The following is a 17287-nucleotide window of genomic DNA, read 5'->3' on the forward strand; positions in this document are numbered from 1 at the left end:
TAGAGGGGAATTAGAGTTTGGAACGCAGGACTTGTTTTTTCTTCTTTTTTTTTGAGAGCAAGGAAAAGTAATTCTCCCCTAAGAGGAGACTCTTCATTCCATATGGCTGTGGCCCTTGAATGGAGACTTAAATCCTTTCGAGATCCTTAATTAAGCCTGCAGTCTGCTCTAAAAGCATTTACGGCATTCATAGCCTTTTCTGATTATAAAGCAGCCATTTTAAATTCTTTTTTGTTTTTCTAAAACAAGTGCATTTTGATTATAGAAAATTTGGAAAATTTATACAAGTTGCAAGATGGAAAATGAAATTAAGGGTAATTCAAACCTGCAGGTATAACCAATACTTGCTTCCGATTCACATATATAAAAAGAGATCTCCAATTTCTCAAGAATTGGGATTGTATTATATACACAATTTTGAGATCTCCTTCTTATATAATAAACATCTTTCCATTTCATTAAATATTCTTTGAAAGTACTATATTTAAGGTGCTTGTTATACCCCATTTTCTATGGATTTAAACATTCTCCTTTTGTTAGACGTTTCAAGTTTTCCCACTCAGTTTTCCTGTAGTGTATGTAACACTGCAGAGAGCATCCTCATACATAAAACTTTGATTTCCCCCATTTTATTTATTCAGAGAGAAAGAGGGGGGAAGGTAGGGGGAGAAGTAGGGGGAGGGAGAGAGAGGGGTAGGGGGAAGGAGAAGATATTTAAGTCTTTATTTAAAATGCTTAAACTCTCGCCTTTAAAATTTGGGAAAATTGGAAATGTGAGTGTATTTAAAATTTTTTTTAATGTTAGAAAATAATCTTAGCTCTATTATTAGACACAGAGTTTTGAAGCAACCAAATGTAAGACTTAAGAACTTTTTTTTAATCTCTGGGACATTCTGTGGCGTCAGGTTCTCGTCGATGAGTATAGCACAGCCCCCTCTGCAAAGGCTGGCATTTCTGCTAAGCCAGGGGCTCCCTGGCTAATTGCGTGCCTCGTTCTGCTCTCTTCTCCCAGCCCAACTGTGTCAGATTTGCTGACTTCTCCCCACCCCTCATAAGCTAGTTCTTTGAATCCTGAAACCGGGGGAGGTGGCTCCTCCACGGGAAGAAAGCATTGAGCAGAGGGGCCATTTCGTTGCTGCTGGCTTCCGTGACAAACACCTGCCTTTTTTCAGGACCTCATTTGCGTTGCCCCAGGCCTGCATATTTCTCAGGAGGACCCTGGGTGGACTGAGTCCTGGGAACACAGAGACCAGAGCTCCCATGGGTTTTACTAATGAATCTCCTGGGTAGGCTTGGGCAAATTTCTCCAAGTCTCTGAACCTCAGTCTCTTCTTCTGTACTACCAGCCTTTCAATCTCATGGAGTTGGTATGAAAATAAAAACATAATAACTGCTGTGATTTTTGGAGGGAGAGGCAAGGAGAGTTTAATGTACCATAGAAATAGAAGATTTTTCACAACCCAGCTGCCCTCTGTTCCCTCCGGAGAGAGTGCATCTCCTTGGTTTTATTTTTAGACAGAACAGAATTTTCAGTCATAAGAGCGGAGGGTTGGGAGTTTGAAAACCAGCCACAAGCCTTTGCTAAAAGCCTGATAACCTGCAGCAGTCACTTTGCTGGGTCCCAGGCAAGGAATGGGGCTCTCATCAGAAAGACCAGAGCCGAAATACCAATAAAACCTCTCTGAAGTGTGAAAATGGTAATCATGGCCTTTTCAAAAAAAATTTTTGAAGGGTAGAGAACAAGTGATGATATACATATAAAGCACTTCATACAATACAATTTAAATGTCATAACTATAATACTTTCATTATGTAAACACAATGTGCAATATAAAACTAGCTGGGCAGCGATATAAGGGATACTCACAAGGGGCCGGTCATTATTAATTTAGAAATAACGGTACTTTATAGTCGCATTTAAATTAGCATACCATCGCATAATAATATAAACAGTAATATGATTGAGAACATATAATTAATATTAGGGTGTGAATAAAATAACTGCCATTCATTGAGTAGTACACAAGCACATTCCAGCACTGTGCAAGCCCTTTTTTTTTTTAAGGAGGTCCCTGGGATTGAACACAGGAAGTCATACATGGGAAGCAGGCGTTCAGCCACTGAGCTACATCCGCCCGCCCCCCAATAAGCACTTTTTATATGCATTTCCACTAAAGCCTCATAACATTTCCATGGTGGAGGCAGTTTTGGTACCACATTTATGAATGGAAAAGTGAAGGCTCAAGAGTTTATAGGATATGCTGCAGTTCATACCCCCAGTAGGGGCAGAGCCAGGATTTGAACCCAAGTCAGCCAGATTCCATAGCCTCCACCACAACATACATATTCAAATTTTCCAACATAAATTGATATTAGGGGATTCCAGGTCTTCATTTTCTTGGCTGAGGAACACATTCCCTCTGTTGTAATTTGAGCATGAGCATACTTTGGGATTGGTGGGAGTTTAAGAACAATTTAAACCTCCCAAGTACCCTACAACCTCCTGTTTTAGGTACTCCTCAGATACGGTATCTGTAAACCCCTCTCCCCCATTGTTCCCTGGCAGTAGAAATAAACAAATAACATTCCCTGCCAACTGGTGTGACCAAACTCATTCACGTTTAGTATTGCACAGAGAGGAAACACAATAGAGGAGCAAAACAAATAAAGAAAAACGACTCATAATCTCACCACCCTGCGATAATCACTTTGGAAATGGGTCCTTCCAAACTTTTTGTACTTATATGTTTTAACCATTTTTTATGTTTGTGGTGTGTGTTTGATCTCCAAAGGGCTGAGTTTTAAACATTTCAGCTTTTTAGAGTATTCTCTCTTGTTACTGCCTTGTGGTAAGGAAATGAGCTTGATTTTTATAATTTCTGAGGTGTCTGCATGGATGTACAGTAAATTAAAACTCTAATATTTCATGTTAGGCAGGAGATTTACCATCAAATTCATGTCACATATTGTAGTGTTCATGGCCTCTAATTTCTTGGTTGAATTTGTGTCTGCTCAAAGACTTACAGAAATGCGTGTTTCCTGCTATTGTTATGATGTTGTCCATTTCTCCTTGTACTTTAAGCATTTTTTTAAAAACGACCTAGATAAGATATCAATACATTCTTATTTTTAAAAATTCAAATGATAAAGAAGAGATAAGATCTTCCCCTACCTTCACCCCTGGGGTATCACCTAACAGTTAGACATAGTTAGACATAACCTAACAGTTAGACATAGATCTTTGAAGATTTTTTCTGTGCATTTATATATAAATCATTTTTATATGTAAATGAAAATATCAATGATGCCTCACTGTTTCATAATCTGCTTTGATCAAAATTAATTGTATGTCTTGAAGATCTTTCCAGGTCAGTACATACAGAATTTTATCATGCATTTTTGCTCTATACTTTATTTTAATGTATTTCTGTAATATTTACATTTAATTATACCACAGTTTAATTTATAATGGCCCTATTGACGGATGTGTATGTTGTTTCCAACTCTTTTTGCTTATAAACTATGATGCAACAAAGATCTCTGTGTATACAAGTACTTCTTTAGATAATTAGAAGTATCTGGGTAGATAGATGATGAGGTTCATTTAACATTCAATAGAGACCTTCAAATTGTGTCCTTCAAGCCTTTGCATATTTTAAGACAAGATACGTCACCAACCTGACATATGTGCTTATTTCTCCACATTTGTTCTAATAATTGACGTTATCAATATTTAAAATTTTTGCCACTCTGATGTTTGAAAGGATATGGATTCTTGTTCCTTCAAATTGCATTTCCTTGAATTCTCCTGAGTTGAATATTTCATGTGTTTATTGACCATTTTACTCCCTTGCATTGCCCAACTTCGTCCTTTTCCATCTTTCTCTTTGCTTTTTTCTTCTTTATTGTTTAAAGGAGCCCTTTTAAAATTTTATCTGGCATACATATTTTAAGTATTTTCTTTCCATCTACTTTTAAACTATTAAATGTGTTTTGCAGATTTTTTCTTTTCATGTAGCATTGTAAACTTTAAGTGATCCAATATGTCACTCTTCTACTCTGACCTTGGTGTCATGCTTGGGAATGCTTGTCCATTCCAAGATTATAAATTTATTCCCATCTATTTTCTTCTACCACCTTATAGATTTCCTTAGCTCTCTAATCCATCTGGAATTTATTTTTATGTATATAATAAAATAGCTGGGTTCATTTATTTCCAAATGGATAGACAGTTTTCCCAATAACTTTCATTACATGTCTTATTGCTGATTTGAAAAGCCACCATTATCAGAGACTAAATTCATATGTATGTGTGTATGTGTATAGAGTATATAACACACATATCTATATACATGCAGACACAAGGTTCTGATCCATTAATGTTTGTCTGGTTTACTTCCAATACTAATTACTAATTATTTCTTTCATAGTTCTGTTTAGTGTCTTAGGGTGAGTCTCTCCTCCTTTTTGGTGTGTATCATTAAGATTTATTTAAATAGCCAAATCACATTTAAAATTCTGTTTTATTGGGGGAGATTATGTATAGGTTAATTAGTAATAGAAACAAGCAGCATGATAAATCACTCTTTAGGAAATGAAGGACAAGAACGGCAGTTGGATATATATCTGGAGTTGCAGTCCAGAAAGAGGTACCTTAAATCCACTGGGGAGCATCTGGGAGCTCTGGGTCACAACAGACAGGGTCAGCGTGGTACAGAGTGGTGGGATCACACAAAGGTGGGTTCAGATCGGGTCTCCAGCATTTAGTGGCTTTCCCGTGAAGGAAGTGGAGATAATCAGCCATCTTTTAGAATTTTTGTAAGGTTAAATGAGATAATAAAGCACAGGGCCCACAGACACTAGTAACAACGAGTCGTCTTCTTCTTTACTGAGGCGTCCATCATATCTGGTAACAGAAGGTGGCAGGGTGAATCACGAACGCCAATAAACACGTGTTCTTAGCCTTAACCTGAGTCCCTGGGGGTGTGAACCCATCAGAAATGGGACCTTTTGCAGACGTTATTTTAGTCAAGGTGTGGCGAAATGAAGCTCGGGGGGCCTTAATCTGGATTTCTAGAGCTCTTACGAAGAGTACCTGGAGGTCACAGAAGCTAGAAAGGAGAGGACATGCCCATGTGGCTCGAGGCAGGGATACAAGCCAAGGAGCCCCCAGGAGAGCAGCAAGCCAGTACCAGGGAGCCACAGACCTCTGGGAGGACCCGCCTTATCCATAACTCAACTTTGGACTTCGTCTAGCCTCAAAGCCGTGGCCCAGTTCCTGTGCCTACACCAAGCCCTGGTGTGGCACTTGTCATAGTAGCCTGGCCAACTAAGATAATCCCCAAAGGGCCGACTGCATGGACCTTGCATAGGTATCGGGTAATTAATTAGGGAATCCTTTTCCTTTTTATTCTCTGCTGCATGAAAAGGAGTAAAGGGCTCCCTGAACCACGATCACCTTTAGATAAGTGCCCGAGGTGACGGAGTGGGCTGTGCTTCGGGAACAAGTGTCTGGCACCTGCTTTTTGAAACAGGGAAAGAACACAGAAATCGTCCTAGGACTATGCTCAGTAGATTTATGGGCTCCAGAAATACTAGCGTCCACGGTAGGTCATAAAGATTCATACCTATTATTCCCAAACTTGAGTACTCACCCTAAACAATGAGTATGTCCCCTAAAACCATGAAAAGGGAGAAAAAGACCATGCGAATAAAGATTTTCTTAATAGTGTTATTTACAATAATAAAATGACAGGCTTAATTTTCCAATATAAGGGGAAAGCCTTGGTACATTCCTATATACTACACTGGCTGGTTGGAATATGGTACAGTCTTTAAAACAGGAATCAGGCTGCTATATAGCAGTTTGGAAAAATATGTACACTATTATGCTGACTGAAAAAAAAGGTTGAATATAAACTTAGATAGACAGTCTGCCTACAATTTTGTAAACATCTTTATGCATCTGGACAAGGACAGGAAGGACACAGCACATAAATAATACAGACATTTAAGGGATGGAGATGATGGTTGAGTTCATGCTGAGCAACATTTTCTGACTTTATCTTTTATTTTTATTTTTTTACTTTACCTTTTGTTTATTTATTTTTTTAGAGCTATGTTGGATCTAGAGCCTGAACACCAAAAAGTTCCATGTGGAACTTTACCTCAGCCTTAGAAACAGGTTCAACCAGTCACGAGGAGAAACGTTTTTAAGCAGCTTCCTAAAGGGAGGGTGAATCCGGAAACAAGGAAGGTAGAACAAGATGTGAGTGTTTTCCAGCTACTCTACCTCATCTTTGGAATGGGGTCATTCCCTGGGGCTGCTAGACTGTTTCCATATATCCTCATATGTAATATATAATAGAAAATATAATATTTATAGAAATAGGTATATAGTCTATAAATATCCTTATAATAAATATTTAAAAATTGATAAAACATTTTATAAATAAAAATGAAATATGTATATATTTTATGAGAATCAACTGATGCCTTTGTGCCACTTAGGTCGAGGGGGAACGAGATCTAGGTTGAGGGGTGGAAACTTCTGTGTAGTCAAACTTCGGCAGCGAGGCAAGACATACTAAGTATTTAAAAGGTTGTGTATTCATTCATCGTTACTCTGAGAACCAGGTTATAGCTGAGTTCCTGTACCTGAGGAACTGAATAAATACATTTAACAATATTACAGGGGCTTAATTCACCTTAAATTCTACCCCTTCTGTAGTGATCTAAGGTAGCTGAATACAATAAGCGTCATTGGGAGTAACTGTGCCACTTGATTGTGCAACACTCAGTACTCTACAGGGAAGTGGGGGATTTAGGGGAAAAGAAAGAAATTATTCTTCCTTTGATGGTTCTAGAAGGTATTTTCTGTAAAAACAAAAGTCAGGAATCAGCCTTCTTTATTCTAAATTTGTTAGAATAAACGATGCATTTTATTTTAACAAAATGTGGAATCCTTCATGGTTTTTATCTAAGGATAATGATCCAAATCTGGTTAGGTAAAACTTGACTAAGTATTCTATATGATATCAGAATAGAAATTAATGCAATTATTTGACTTAAAAAAACCCCCACTACTTAGTAAAGTTGAAAAATTGGGCATTAAAATCATAAGGCAGCAGAAGTAATACTTGGATGTTGGGTGTGTTTTTTTATTTTTTATTTATTTTATTTATTTTTTTATCCTATTCATATCCACCAAAGCCTTTCAACTACTCTATGCTTCTCCTTTTTGCTATTCACATACCATCAAGTCAAGTAATTTCTTCCTACATGAAAAATAAGCACTTCTTTCTTATTTAAAAGAAAATCGGTAATTCTAGGAAGGTCTTTCATAGCATCATGAAAGATATGGATAATTTTACCAACATGGAAACGGAGCTTGCTGAGTGGAGTTGACTTTCCCAAGGTCATGAACAGAAAACCAGGATGCTAATCTCTCACCATCCTTTTCCCACCGAGAGCAGCAATGGGACTGGGAGAGCAGGTGTCTGTGAAACACATCAGCAAGCTCATCCTTCCTAATCTAAACAGATGCAAGATAGCTGGTCTCCATGCTCTAGGTGGCCAGTGAAGTCTTGTTAGCTAGATGGTAATACAGGAGATGAAAAACCATTTACCTACTATGCAGATACTCCTGTATGCAATAATACTATATTACTTCTTTTACTCAGGTTTTTTTGTTGTTGTTGTTAAAGTATGTAAGATTCTAATGTGGAGTTGAGCACTTCTGCCATTCTCTAATTTAATCCGGTGAGATTAAATTCAGTTGAGTTCAATCCAATTTGGCAAAATCTCTTGAATATGTTTGTCATATACTGTGGTAGATAAAAGATGAGTGCTATTCATTCTTATCTTAAAGAACTTATTCTTCTTACATAAAAGACTTATGTACACAGAAGTGGATTGATTATAATCTTCCAGCCATGTTGCATGGTCGCACAATCACTTTTGGCCCATAAATGACCCTCATTTAATTCATTAGCTTAATAATAAATGCTTGTATTAACTAGTGCCCAACAAACACCACCAATAACCTGCTTCTACATTGGTCTCTCCCACTTCAGAAGTAACGACTGTTCTGAATACTGTATTTACATTTACTCCCCTTTCTTTCTAGTTTTAATACATGCATGCACACACACACGTATAAAACTCCAAATGAAATCTATATTGTTGCCAGTTATTTTTTTTCACTCGTCTTTGGGGGACAAATAAAACGTTATCTCTTCAACGCATATTTAATGGGTACCTTCTCTATGCCAAGCCATGGTGTAGGTGCTAGGGAATAAAGCTATTAAAAGCAAACAAAAATCCCTGCCTTCCTGGAATCTACAAGACAAATCAAAAACAAACATGTGAAATGTAAAGTATGGCAGACAGGGATAAAAGCAATGGATAAAAGTGAGGTGAGGAAAGTGAGGGGAGGTCGGGGCTCTTGTAATGGTAATTAAGATGGTGAGAGAATGCCCTGTTGTATATGAGGCTATTAAATGCCGTCAAGGACGAGAGAGCAATGGTCTCAAGCAGATGGCCTGAGCCAGCCCTGAATATTCCTGTGGTTTCTTAAAAAATTTTAAATTCATTTAGGAAATAAAACACACCCACCTTTTAAGGTCCAACTAATTGCATTCTCAGGGGCACACCGGCCCACACTTCTGAAGGCGCAGCTCTCTGGAACCATGTCCAGGGCACACTAATAGAATGTAATTTCCGTGAGAATAAGGATCACGTCCGTTCTGCTCGCTAGCCATGGCCCCAGATCCTAGCACAGGATTATCCATTCCGAGGGAAACACTGAAGGAAGATTTGTTGAATGAATGAATGAATGAATGAATGAATACATAACTGCCACACAGCACTTTTTGGGGATTGCATGGAGATCATTTATTTACCAGCCTTGAGGATGCACTGGGATTTCCATCCCCTTGCATGCAGTATTGGTGTCTGGTACCTAGCAAACAATAGGTTTAAGAAATGACAGTGTGAGTCAACATGTAAGCAGCCAGAAAGAAAAGCCAGCAGAGATATAATGGGTGGGCCAGACAGCAACTTAGATATAGAGACTAACCCCCCTAACTAAATCACTGCCAGAGCTGTGTTCATAGCAGAATTTCCCACAATGCATATTTTTTCCCCAGCTAAACCCATCGTATGAATGAGACGCTATGTGGATAAAAGTGAAACATGTTTGAGAATCACTGCTCATTTTAGAGATTCATCATGTGTGTTAGAAATAGTGAAGTCTTCGAGAAATCCTGCAGCTATTAAAACAAAAATAATTTTCTGGTAACACCCCCTCCTTTTTATTTCATTGTAACAAATGTTAACATCCAGTAAAGCTAACTTTCTGTTGGAACAACCTGTAGGAAACACTGGGACTGTGACTAGGTAATCCATATTATGAGAAAACTTCTACCCCCCACCCCCCCACCCCCGGCCCCGTGAACAGCAGGGAAAAAAGCCTGTACGACAGAGGTATTTTGAGGTGTGAAAGTTGAGAGGGCCGCACTGCAGATTGCTGAGATAGAATAACGCTACCCCAAAGGCGTCTGTCCTCATTCCCTTGAACTCAGCCTTATTCTCACTGTGTCTAGTAGAAATTCCCAGAAGATTTTGATGGAACCAGCTTTCTCCATTTTAAAAATTATCGTATTGGTCATTTCAATAGCAAGTGGGAGGTGGGGCCATAGTGAAGATTTTTGTGTTTAAGTTGGCTTCTCATCCAAAAGTTGTCAACAAAACTTTGAAAGCAAGACTGAGCCCATGAAGCAATTTAAGCACTTATCTTAGAATTCTGTGTTAGGTTAATGATGACATGTGTGAATTATTCATTCATTCATTCATTCAAGAAATATTTACTGAACATCTACTTTATAGCCAGGCTCCATGAGAACTTAGAAGTTAAAAAAAAAAAAAATGCTCCAAAATGTGTTCATCAATTACAATGAAAGTACCACCCTAATGAAAGAAGTTGTTGATGTGGGAAAAGTGGGGGGTCTGGGGAGTAGGGCATATGGAACCTCCTATATTTTTTGTGTAACATTTATGTAATCTAAATATTTTTGAAAAAATTGAAAAATGCAAAAAAAAAGATTTGGTCAAGGGTTTTGTGATGTTTATAGTCTTTAAAACTTCACAAATACACGCAGGGCCATTTTTGTGGGAAAATATCAAGTCTTAGAGCAGGAAGCAACTTCAGAGATGAACCAGTCAAAATCCTCTATTTTAGAGATGATGAAAATGAGAATTAAAAAGGTCAATTAAATGAGATGACTATACATAGACATTATGTGCTATGAGAAAGGAACTCTGCTAAGTTCAAATATTTGTCCTAGGCCAAAAAAAAAAATTAATGGTGAAGATAGGACCAGGGTCTGGGCGTCTCTTGAGCTCATAGTAGACATTTCTCCAAAAGCGTCTATTATGGGAGTGATAAGACAGACATCACCTTAAACAGAGATCAAATGCAGCATGATCTACGTAGTTTAACTACCAATATTCTGGGCCTCCTGATATGGTGCAGCAGTAGGTATACAATATCACTTTGTCCATTCTTGAAAAAAAACCCATTTAACCTTAATCAAATCATAAAGAGGTAATTAGACAAATCCAGATTTGGGACATTATACAAGACAAACAACAGAATCATTAGATCCTGGGCTGAAAAAAAATCCACATTGTATTAGAAATTATTGAAACAATGGAGTACATTTTAAGATAGATTATATGTTAAATGATATTATCTTATCAACGCAATACAAGTGTAGTTACATAGGAGATTAGCCTTAGAGATGGATACTGATGTAAATGGGGGTAAAGTGTCATGATATCCGCAATTTACTTTATTTATTTATTTGTCTTTAGGAGGTTCTGGGGATTGAGCCTGGGATCTCGTACATGCAAAGCCTGCTCTCAACTACTGAGCTACACTAGCTCCTGCAATTTAGTTTAAAATGGACCAGAGAGAGAGAAAGGAAGTAAATGCGGCAACATGTTAATTGGCAAATTGCAACAGGTATTTTTTCATGTTTCCTGTAGATTTAACATTTTTCAAAATAAAAGTTGGAGGGAGACAAAACTAGAGCGCTAAATCTCACAAGGCCTCAGGAGCCATCTAGAATAAGAGCATACAGAATTGTACCAGGAGGCTGTTATCAAATTGCTATCACGAAACACCGAAATGCAGTTCCTGTATAAAAAAAGTTTATGGTAAGAACCGTGGGGACCCATGCTCTCCTCGATCAGTAGGAGAGAATATTCAGTCCCATGGAAGTCAAGGTTCTAGCTTAAAGTAGCAAAGAGTAGTCCTTTTCAATCCTCTGAAGGACAGAGAAGAGAGAACACAAGGGGACGGTCTGCAGGGAACGCCCAGGATGCCTCTTGTATTTTCTAGAAGGACAAACAGCCGGTTGCAGACGCAGGAGGACACTGAGGGTAGAAAAACACCGTGCTTCTGGGGTCCACTGCCCCATCGCAGCTCAGTGTAGTCGCTGCTTCCCCAGTGCCTGTGCTGCATGCTCTATGGTTTTTTCCACCGTACCCCAAGATCTGGAGCCCACAGTGCCTGGGCACCAGCCGAAAGGTGCTTCCTCCTTGCCAGAAAGCTAGAAGTGAAGCTCCCTCAAACCATCCCCTGGCTCTATTCAGGGAATCCAGAGATCATCCTCCTGGTACCCTCTCCCCGTTCTGAGCCTCCCTGTTTTCAGGCCTAAAATGCTACTTTTGAGATGTTTTGGAGTTTGGGGGCACTGGGACCCCCAAAAGCTTAATGGAATGTAGAGCGGGGGCAGCAGAGAGGGTGGAACAAAAGATCCTTTAGATTGTAGGTGGGGTTCCCAGATAAAATACAGGATGCCCGGTTAAATTTGCATTTCAGATAAACAAATGCATTCAAGTATAAGTATAACCGAAAGGTTACATTTTCACTGGGTAAATCTGATGACCCTTATTGGGGCTGAGGTCGTGGAAGGGCTGTTTGGGACAGGAAAGAGAGGAACAAGAGAAGGTGGCAATGGAAACACAATAGCTGCTTAGTAGCAAAATCCATTAATAGACCGCCCTTTGTGTAAGTTGTGTGTGTACACATGCACACACACATGTGCCCTTGCGTTTTGTGTGAGTCAAGGATTATGCTATTGAAGAAAGTTGTGGACGCTGACGATTACAGAGCTGAATAAACAACAGTGAGAAGATCAAAATTGCAAAAAACATGGTCAGTTTAAAAAGTAACACTAACTGTTGCACTTATATAAACGGTCTCCAGTTTATGCCCAACTGCCACACCTTCCAATCACAATTCTGCTTGTTGCTGGTAAAGAGCTGTGATTTCCCAGAACCCTAGGATGTTAGCAAAGGGGTCTGGAGAATCATGCAGCATCAATGGCTATAGAGCAAGAAACCCAGGTCTAACGGGAGGAGGTGACCAGCCCAAGATCCCCACTGTCCGTGAGGATTAATAGAATAATCTTTTTTGAGAGAATACCAGGCATTGCTGTAAGAGTATTATCACACGGAGTCTTCCCAACAACCCCCATTATTCTGATGAGGCTCACTGAGGCAGAGCCACGTAATTTATCCAACCTCTGAGGTGGTATAGCTAAACGGAGGAGCTTGCTAAAAACCCAGTCACTCAACCATGCCAGGCTGCAGCTTCTCAAAGAAGGTCAGTCTTTATCACTGAACATGTTCAGACATACATGTTCACAGTTAATTGCTCGTGCAGCATGATTTTGTGCTTTACAAGATCATTTGAACGTAGCTGATAGAAACTCAGTGAGCCGCACCTGTCAATGTCAGAGTTAAAGCAGGCATCTGTTCCCTTACAAAACGAGCCCTGTACCGGGGAACCTGTGATGATCAGAGAGCAGTTTCATTTCATTTTTTATGGAATATTTTTAACAAAATAAGGAATACTGGAATCTACCATCAAAGCAAACATCAGCAGCGCGATAGAAACAGTTTTACAAGTTTACCTTTTGAGTCAGGGATGCAAAGAAAAGAAAAAAAGTAAACAGAGGGAGCGGGTGAGTAAGATTGAAATTGAACCAGAGAAGAGGCACTCCTTGCCCACTCACGACCAGGGAATAAATCGAGTTCTCCTAGGGAGAGGCCCTCTTTGGAGCTGGCTGCAGCCAGGCTCCGATGCGAATGCAGGCATCGTGGTGCTTATACCCAACAACAATCACTCTTCTCACCACTGTCTTTTCTTAGCTTTAAACTCATTTTTTTCTCCCTCTATCTTTCAGGAGATTATCAACCCCTTGAATCTCAGAGGACTAAACCGCTGTCAGTTTCCACACTCCAGTTTCCCTGTTTATCAAAGGTGGAGGATAAAAAAGCATGACTGCTTTTTTCCTTTGATATCGTGTTTACTCGAAACTAGTCCGCCCTGTGACACAAATACCTGTCCAAGCTTAAAAAGAAAACCAAACAGGTGAGAATGCAAAGAAGCTTATGAGTCAGGGTCTGCATGGGCTACCTGAAAGACACCTGAACTCCACAAATCCGCTAAGACCGGGAGTGGGAACACTGCAAAAATTATGCACCTCCCCTCTCCATTGTACTTTACCCGAAGGAAAGCTCCATTTGATCAGCCTGTTCGGCAAACCTACTCTCAACGATGCCACAAAATCCTGTGACAGACAAAGCAGCCCCCAGGCCCCTGAAACGATCAACAATCTGACAAAGGGCGCTTGGGAAATGAACGTAACTTCGCGTTAAAACTAAGCTACATCCTCTCTGCTTCAGAAAGGTGGCAGTGTTGCTTTGCGGTTTGACCAAAATTACAAAGCAGTGGAATGCTGCGGATTAACTGACCAACCACCTCACCTCCCCAAGGAAAGGAATGGCTTGTTCTCTTGCCTAACCCAGGGGTTGACAGACTCTAGGAGCTTCAGGGACCCCTTAGCTTTGTGCCCACATAAGCTTTCGAGTCCCCATCTTCCTTCAACAGGGTGGATCTTTAAAAACCATCTCCAGCTGACCCCCAGACACCTGAAACCAGGAGCATCCGAAGAAACCTGGGGCAACTCTCACCTCCCAGCCTCTGCTCATCTCGTTTCTTGAACCATCATCCTGAGTGAAACACTTAGTACAATTTAGAGGGACTCAGAGTTGGAGCTTAGAAAACTACCAGCACCCATAGCATACACCTGCTATGCAGATTGTTCACATCAGTGCTTATAAAAGTCATCCATCTTCCAAGTAGGAGCTCCTCCAATGCCGAGCGGTCTGCGACCACTTTTATAAAACCAGTACCATCCACAGAACTGCTCAGAAAAACAGAAGGCAAGTGTCTCCCTGCCGAATGTGCCTAACCCACACACTTACACTCGAGATGCACGTGCAGACACACCGTCCATGAGGTGTGGTTAGAGCCTATCTCTTCCACTCACCTTCACTCAGCGTCCTTTGAGAAGTTTCTCTCTGCACCACTAAACACAGAAATTTGGGGAAAATTCTCCATTTATAAATATCAGATTGTTTGGGGAAAAAAAATATTTGTGGCACTGGGCTTTTTTTGTTGTTGTTGTTTCTACAGTGATGTCATTTTAAATACTTGGTGTGCTCCAGATTTGCTATTTTTACTTCCCCCCAGTGACTTTTTTGGGAAATACATTTGTTTGGATTAGCTACATTTTAAATGACCCCTGTACCTAATACACAGCATCGAGTTCATCTCAGCAATTACAACCAACATCATGCCATTCCCAAACTCGAAATTCCTTATTTGTTCACATTCAAGGCTGTTCCTTTTGGATGGACCCCTCCAGAATTTCTATTCAGTCAAAAAAGGCCAAGAGAGAGAGGGAGGGAAGGGAGGATTGGCCTTTTCACAAACAAAATCACACTCGACAACTCCAAGCATGTAAACGGCAGGCATTTAAGGCCCCCCAAGTCAAATCATCCCTCACTTCCAAAATGTGCTTCGCGGGAACGAAGTTGAGGCGCGCCAAGGCTCCAAACTATTGATTGGAAAGCGGTCTAGAGTGAGAACGGCAGAGGAGGAAAGTTGAGGAAAGGAATGCTGGACGCCTTCGCCCTACCTGATCTGAACTTGCTCCTAATCAGCAAAGAATGCTCAGACCCCAGAAGTGTCATGGTGACGCTCCGCCAGCCGCCGCTCCCCGTGCCAGCTGCCCCCCGACTTCACCAGGACCCGGCTCCCGGGAGCGCGGCCGGACGCCGCTGACAACCCAGAAGGCATCCAACTCTCCGAGCGCTCCCCTGGGTAGGACAGTGGCAGCCGGGGCCTGAGACCGGGGTCCCAGGAAAACCCGCTCGCCGCGCGGGGCCAGTTAACTCTTAGCCGCCGGGCAGGCCCGCCCCGCGCCTCCCAGGCTGGCCACGGGCAGCGGCATCCCAGGCGTTCTTGGCTGATGTCATCGGCGGCCGGCGATCGCGGAGTCCCACCGCCACGCCTTTATGAAGGTCCCACGTTTGCTATCTGATCCTCTTTACTACTGACAGGGGCGCAGCCAATCAGGAGCGGCGCGCGGGGAGCCACTCGGCGCCGCCGGAGCGCGAGCGCGACCCCGGGGTCTTAGCAGACCCGGAGGCGCAGGGGGCGGCAGGCGGGGGATCAGGGTCCCCGAGAGGGGGGGCAGAGTTAAAGAGCCGCGAGGCTCGGTTCATCGACGAGGGCTGCAGAGCCGCCGGGGGTTCGCGCGCCGTGCGCGGTGCCGGGGGGGTGGCGGTGCCGGCGCTGCCCGGGGCTGGGGGTGTGTGCGCGGCCCGGGCTTCCCCAGCCGGGGACGCTGCCTGGGAGGAGGGACGCGGCAGGGAGCTCTTCGGAGTCCGCTGCAGAGGCTGACCGGGGCTCTGTGGGTGGAAAAGGCTTGCGGGCCTGCGAGATGCTTTACGCGCGGCGGTTTGGAGAGGAACTGGACCCCCTGAAAAGAAACAGAGCTTCCAGCCGGCCTGACTCCTCGTGTTTCCTCCGTTGGAGGGGGTCGACGCCCCCCTAATAAGAATAGATTGTATCATCTAGCAGCTCCAATACCAGACTGGGACACCCTTCCGCGGAGAAAAGAAAAGGCCTTTCAGTTTTTTCAGGAATATAATCATAATTATTTGGACAATTAACTATGTGTGTCTGGAGAGCTAGCCAGGGCACTGCACTCTCCCGCGGAGGTCCATGAGTTGACTGCCCAGTGTGTTCTTGAAAGGGTGGGGGCTCAGGGTGGAAAGGTTTCTGGAGCAGGGGGATGTCACAGCTGGGGTTGGGCTCAGCTTGGAGAAGCTCAAAGGGTTTCCTTGAGATTTCCTTTGGGTGGGTTGGTGGGGCGACCCATGCCACAGCCAACAGGGAGTTATTGAGCATGTAGAAAGTGCAAGCTGTAGCTTCTCAAGATCCTGCCTTAATAGTGGGAGGGGGAGCTACCCAGAAAATAAAAGCCAAACTATAGACACAGCTAGTATTGGGTTTGATTGATTTGCAATCTTAGAGGCGCCCCAGACACATCCCAGGTGCCATCCATTGCATCCAATCCTGCCTATTTCTTAGGAGAGCTCCCGTAGCCACATGGAGACCAGATGTGCCACCAGCTCCAGGGGACACCCTCCAATACCCTTACGCTGCTGCTGAAGGCACTTTCAGGTTGATCGTCCTGAAATTCACTCCTTGGATCTCACTGGGCAGTTTATGTGTCCATGAGGTCCTTGGGGTGGATAGTTTTGTGGCTATTTAATTCCTGATGTGTCACAGACGAGGCAGAGACCTCCCACTCACGTTTCTCTTGAGGCCAGTAGTCCCGGCTGGGGAGGGCCGTTTACAAGATAATTAGATGTGTAGGAGCATCTCAAGGATTATCCGAGAATCCCGTGCAAGGCTTACTCCTTTCCTACTGCTGCTGTAACACAATGCGGCACATCTAGTGGCTTAAAACAACACATATTTATCACCTTACCATTCTGGAGGTCAGAAGTGTGACCGGGGTCTCTTGGGGCTAATTTCGAGGTGTTGGCTAGGCTGTGTTCCTTCTGACGCTCTAGGGGGAGAACCTGCTTCCCTGTCCACTGCAGCTCATAGAGGCTGCCAGCATTCCTGCGGTCATGTCCCTCGTTCCCCATCTTCAAATCCAACAAGGGCAGGGCAAGCTCTTATCCCGTCACATTACTCTGACCACGGTTTCTGCCTCCCTCCTCCGCTTTGAAGGACAGAGGTGATTGCGCTGGGCCCAACTGATCATTCAGGCTACTCTCCAGATTTTCAGGTTTGCTGATTGGCTCCCATAATTCCGGCTGCAGCCTTAATTCCCCTTTGTTGTGGAATGAA

The 17287-nt window shown here is 42.3% G+C and overlaps 1 protein-coding gene across 4 annotated transcripts in view; it reads right to left on the reverse strand.

Moving 5' to 3' along the window:
* Window positions 1–15835, reverse strand: part of MYOCD (myocardin) — a 112754-nt gene extending 96919 nt beyond the window's left edge. Inside the window, exon 1 of one of the 4 annotated variants that reach the window (XM_058283461.2) lies at window positions 15057–15472. In XM_058283461.2, the coding sequence (XP_058139444.1) occupies window positions 15057–15111 (55 nt within the window). In that variant the 5' untranslated portion in view covers window positions 15112–15472. Of the gene's footprint in view, window positions 1–15056 lie in introns of all 4 variants that reach the window. The other 3 variants (XM_058283459.2, XM_058283462.2, XM_058283460.2) reach the window with 3 other exon arrangements.
* Window positions 15836–17287: the final 1452 nt, after the last annotated feature.

This window comes from Dasypus novemcinctus, chromosome 21 (genome assembly GCF_030445035.2).
Source record: "Dasypus novemcinctus isolate mDasNov1 chromosome 21, mDasNov1.1.hap2, whole genome shotgun sequence".
NCBI classification, from domain to species: Eukaryota; Metazoa; Chordata; class Mammalia; order Cingulata; family Dasypodidae; genus Dasypus; species Dasypus novemcinctus.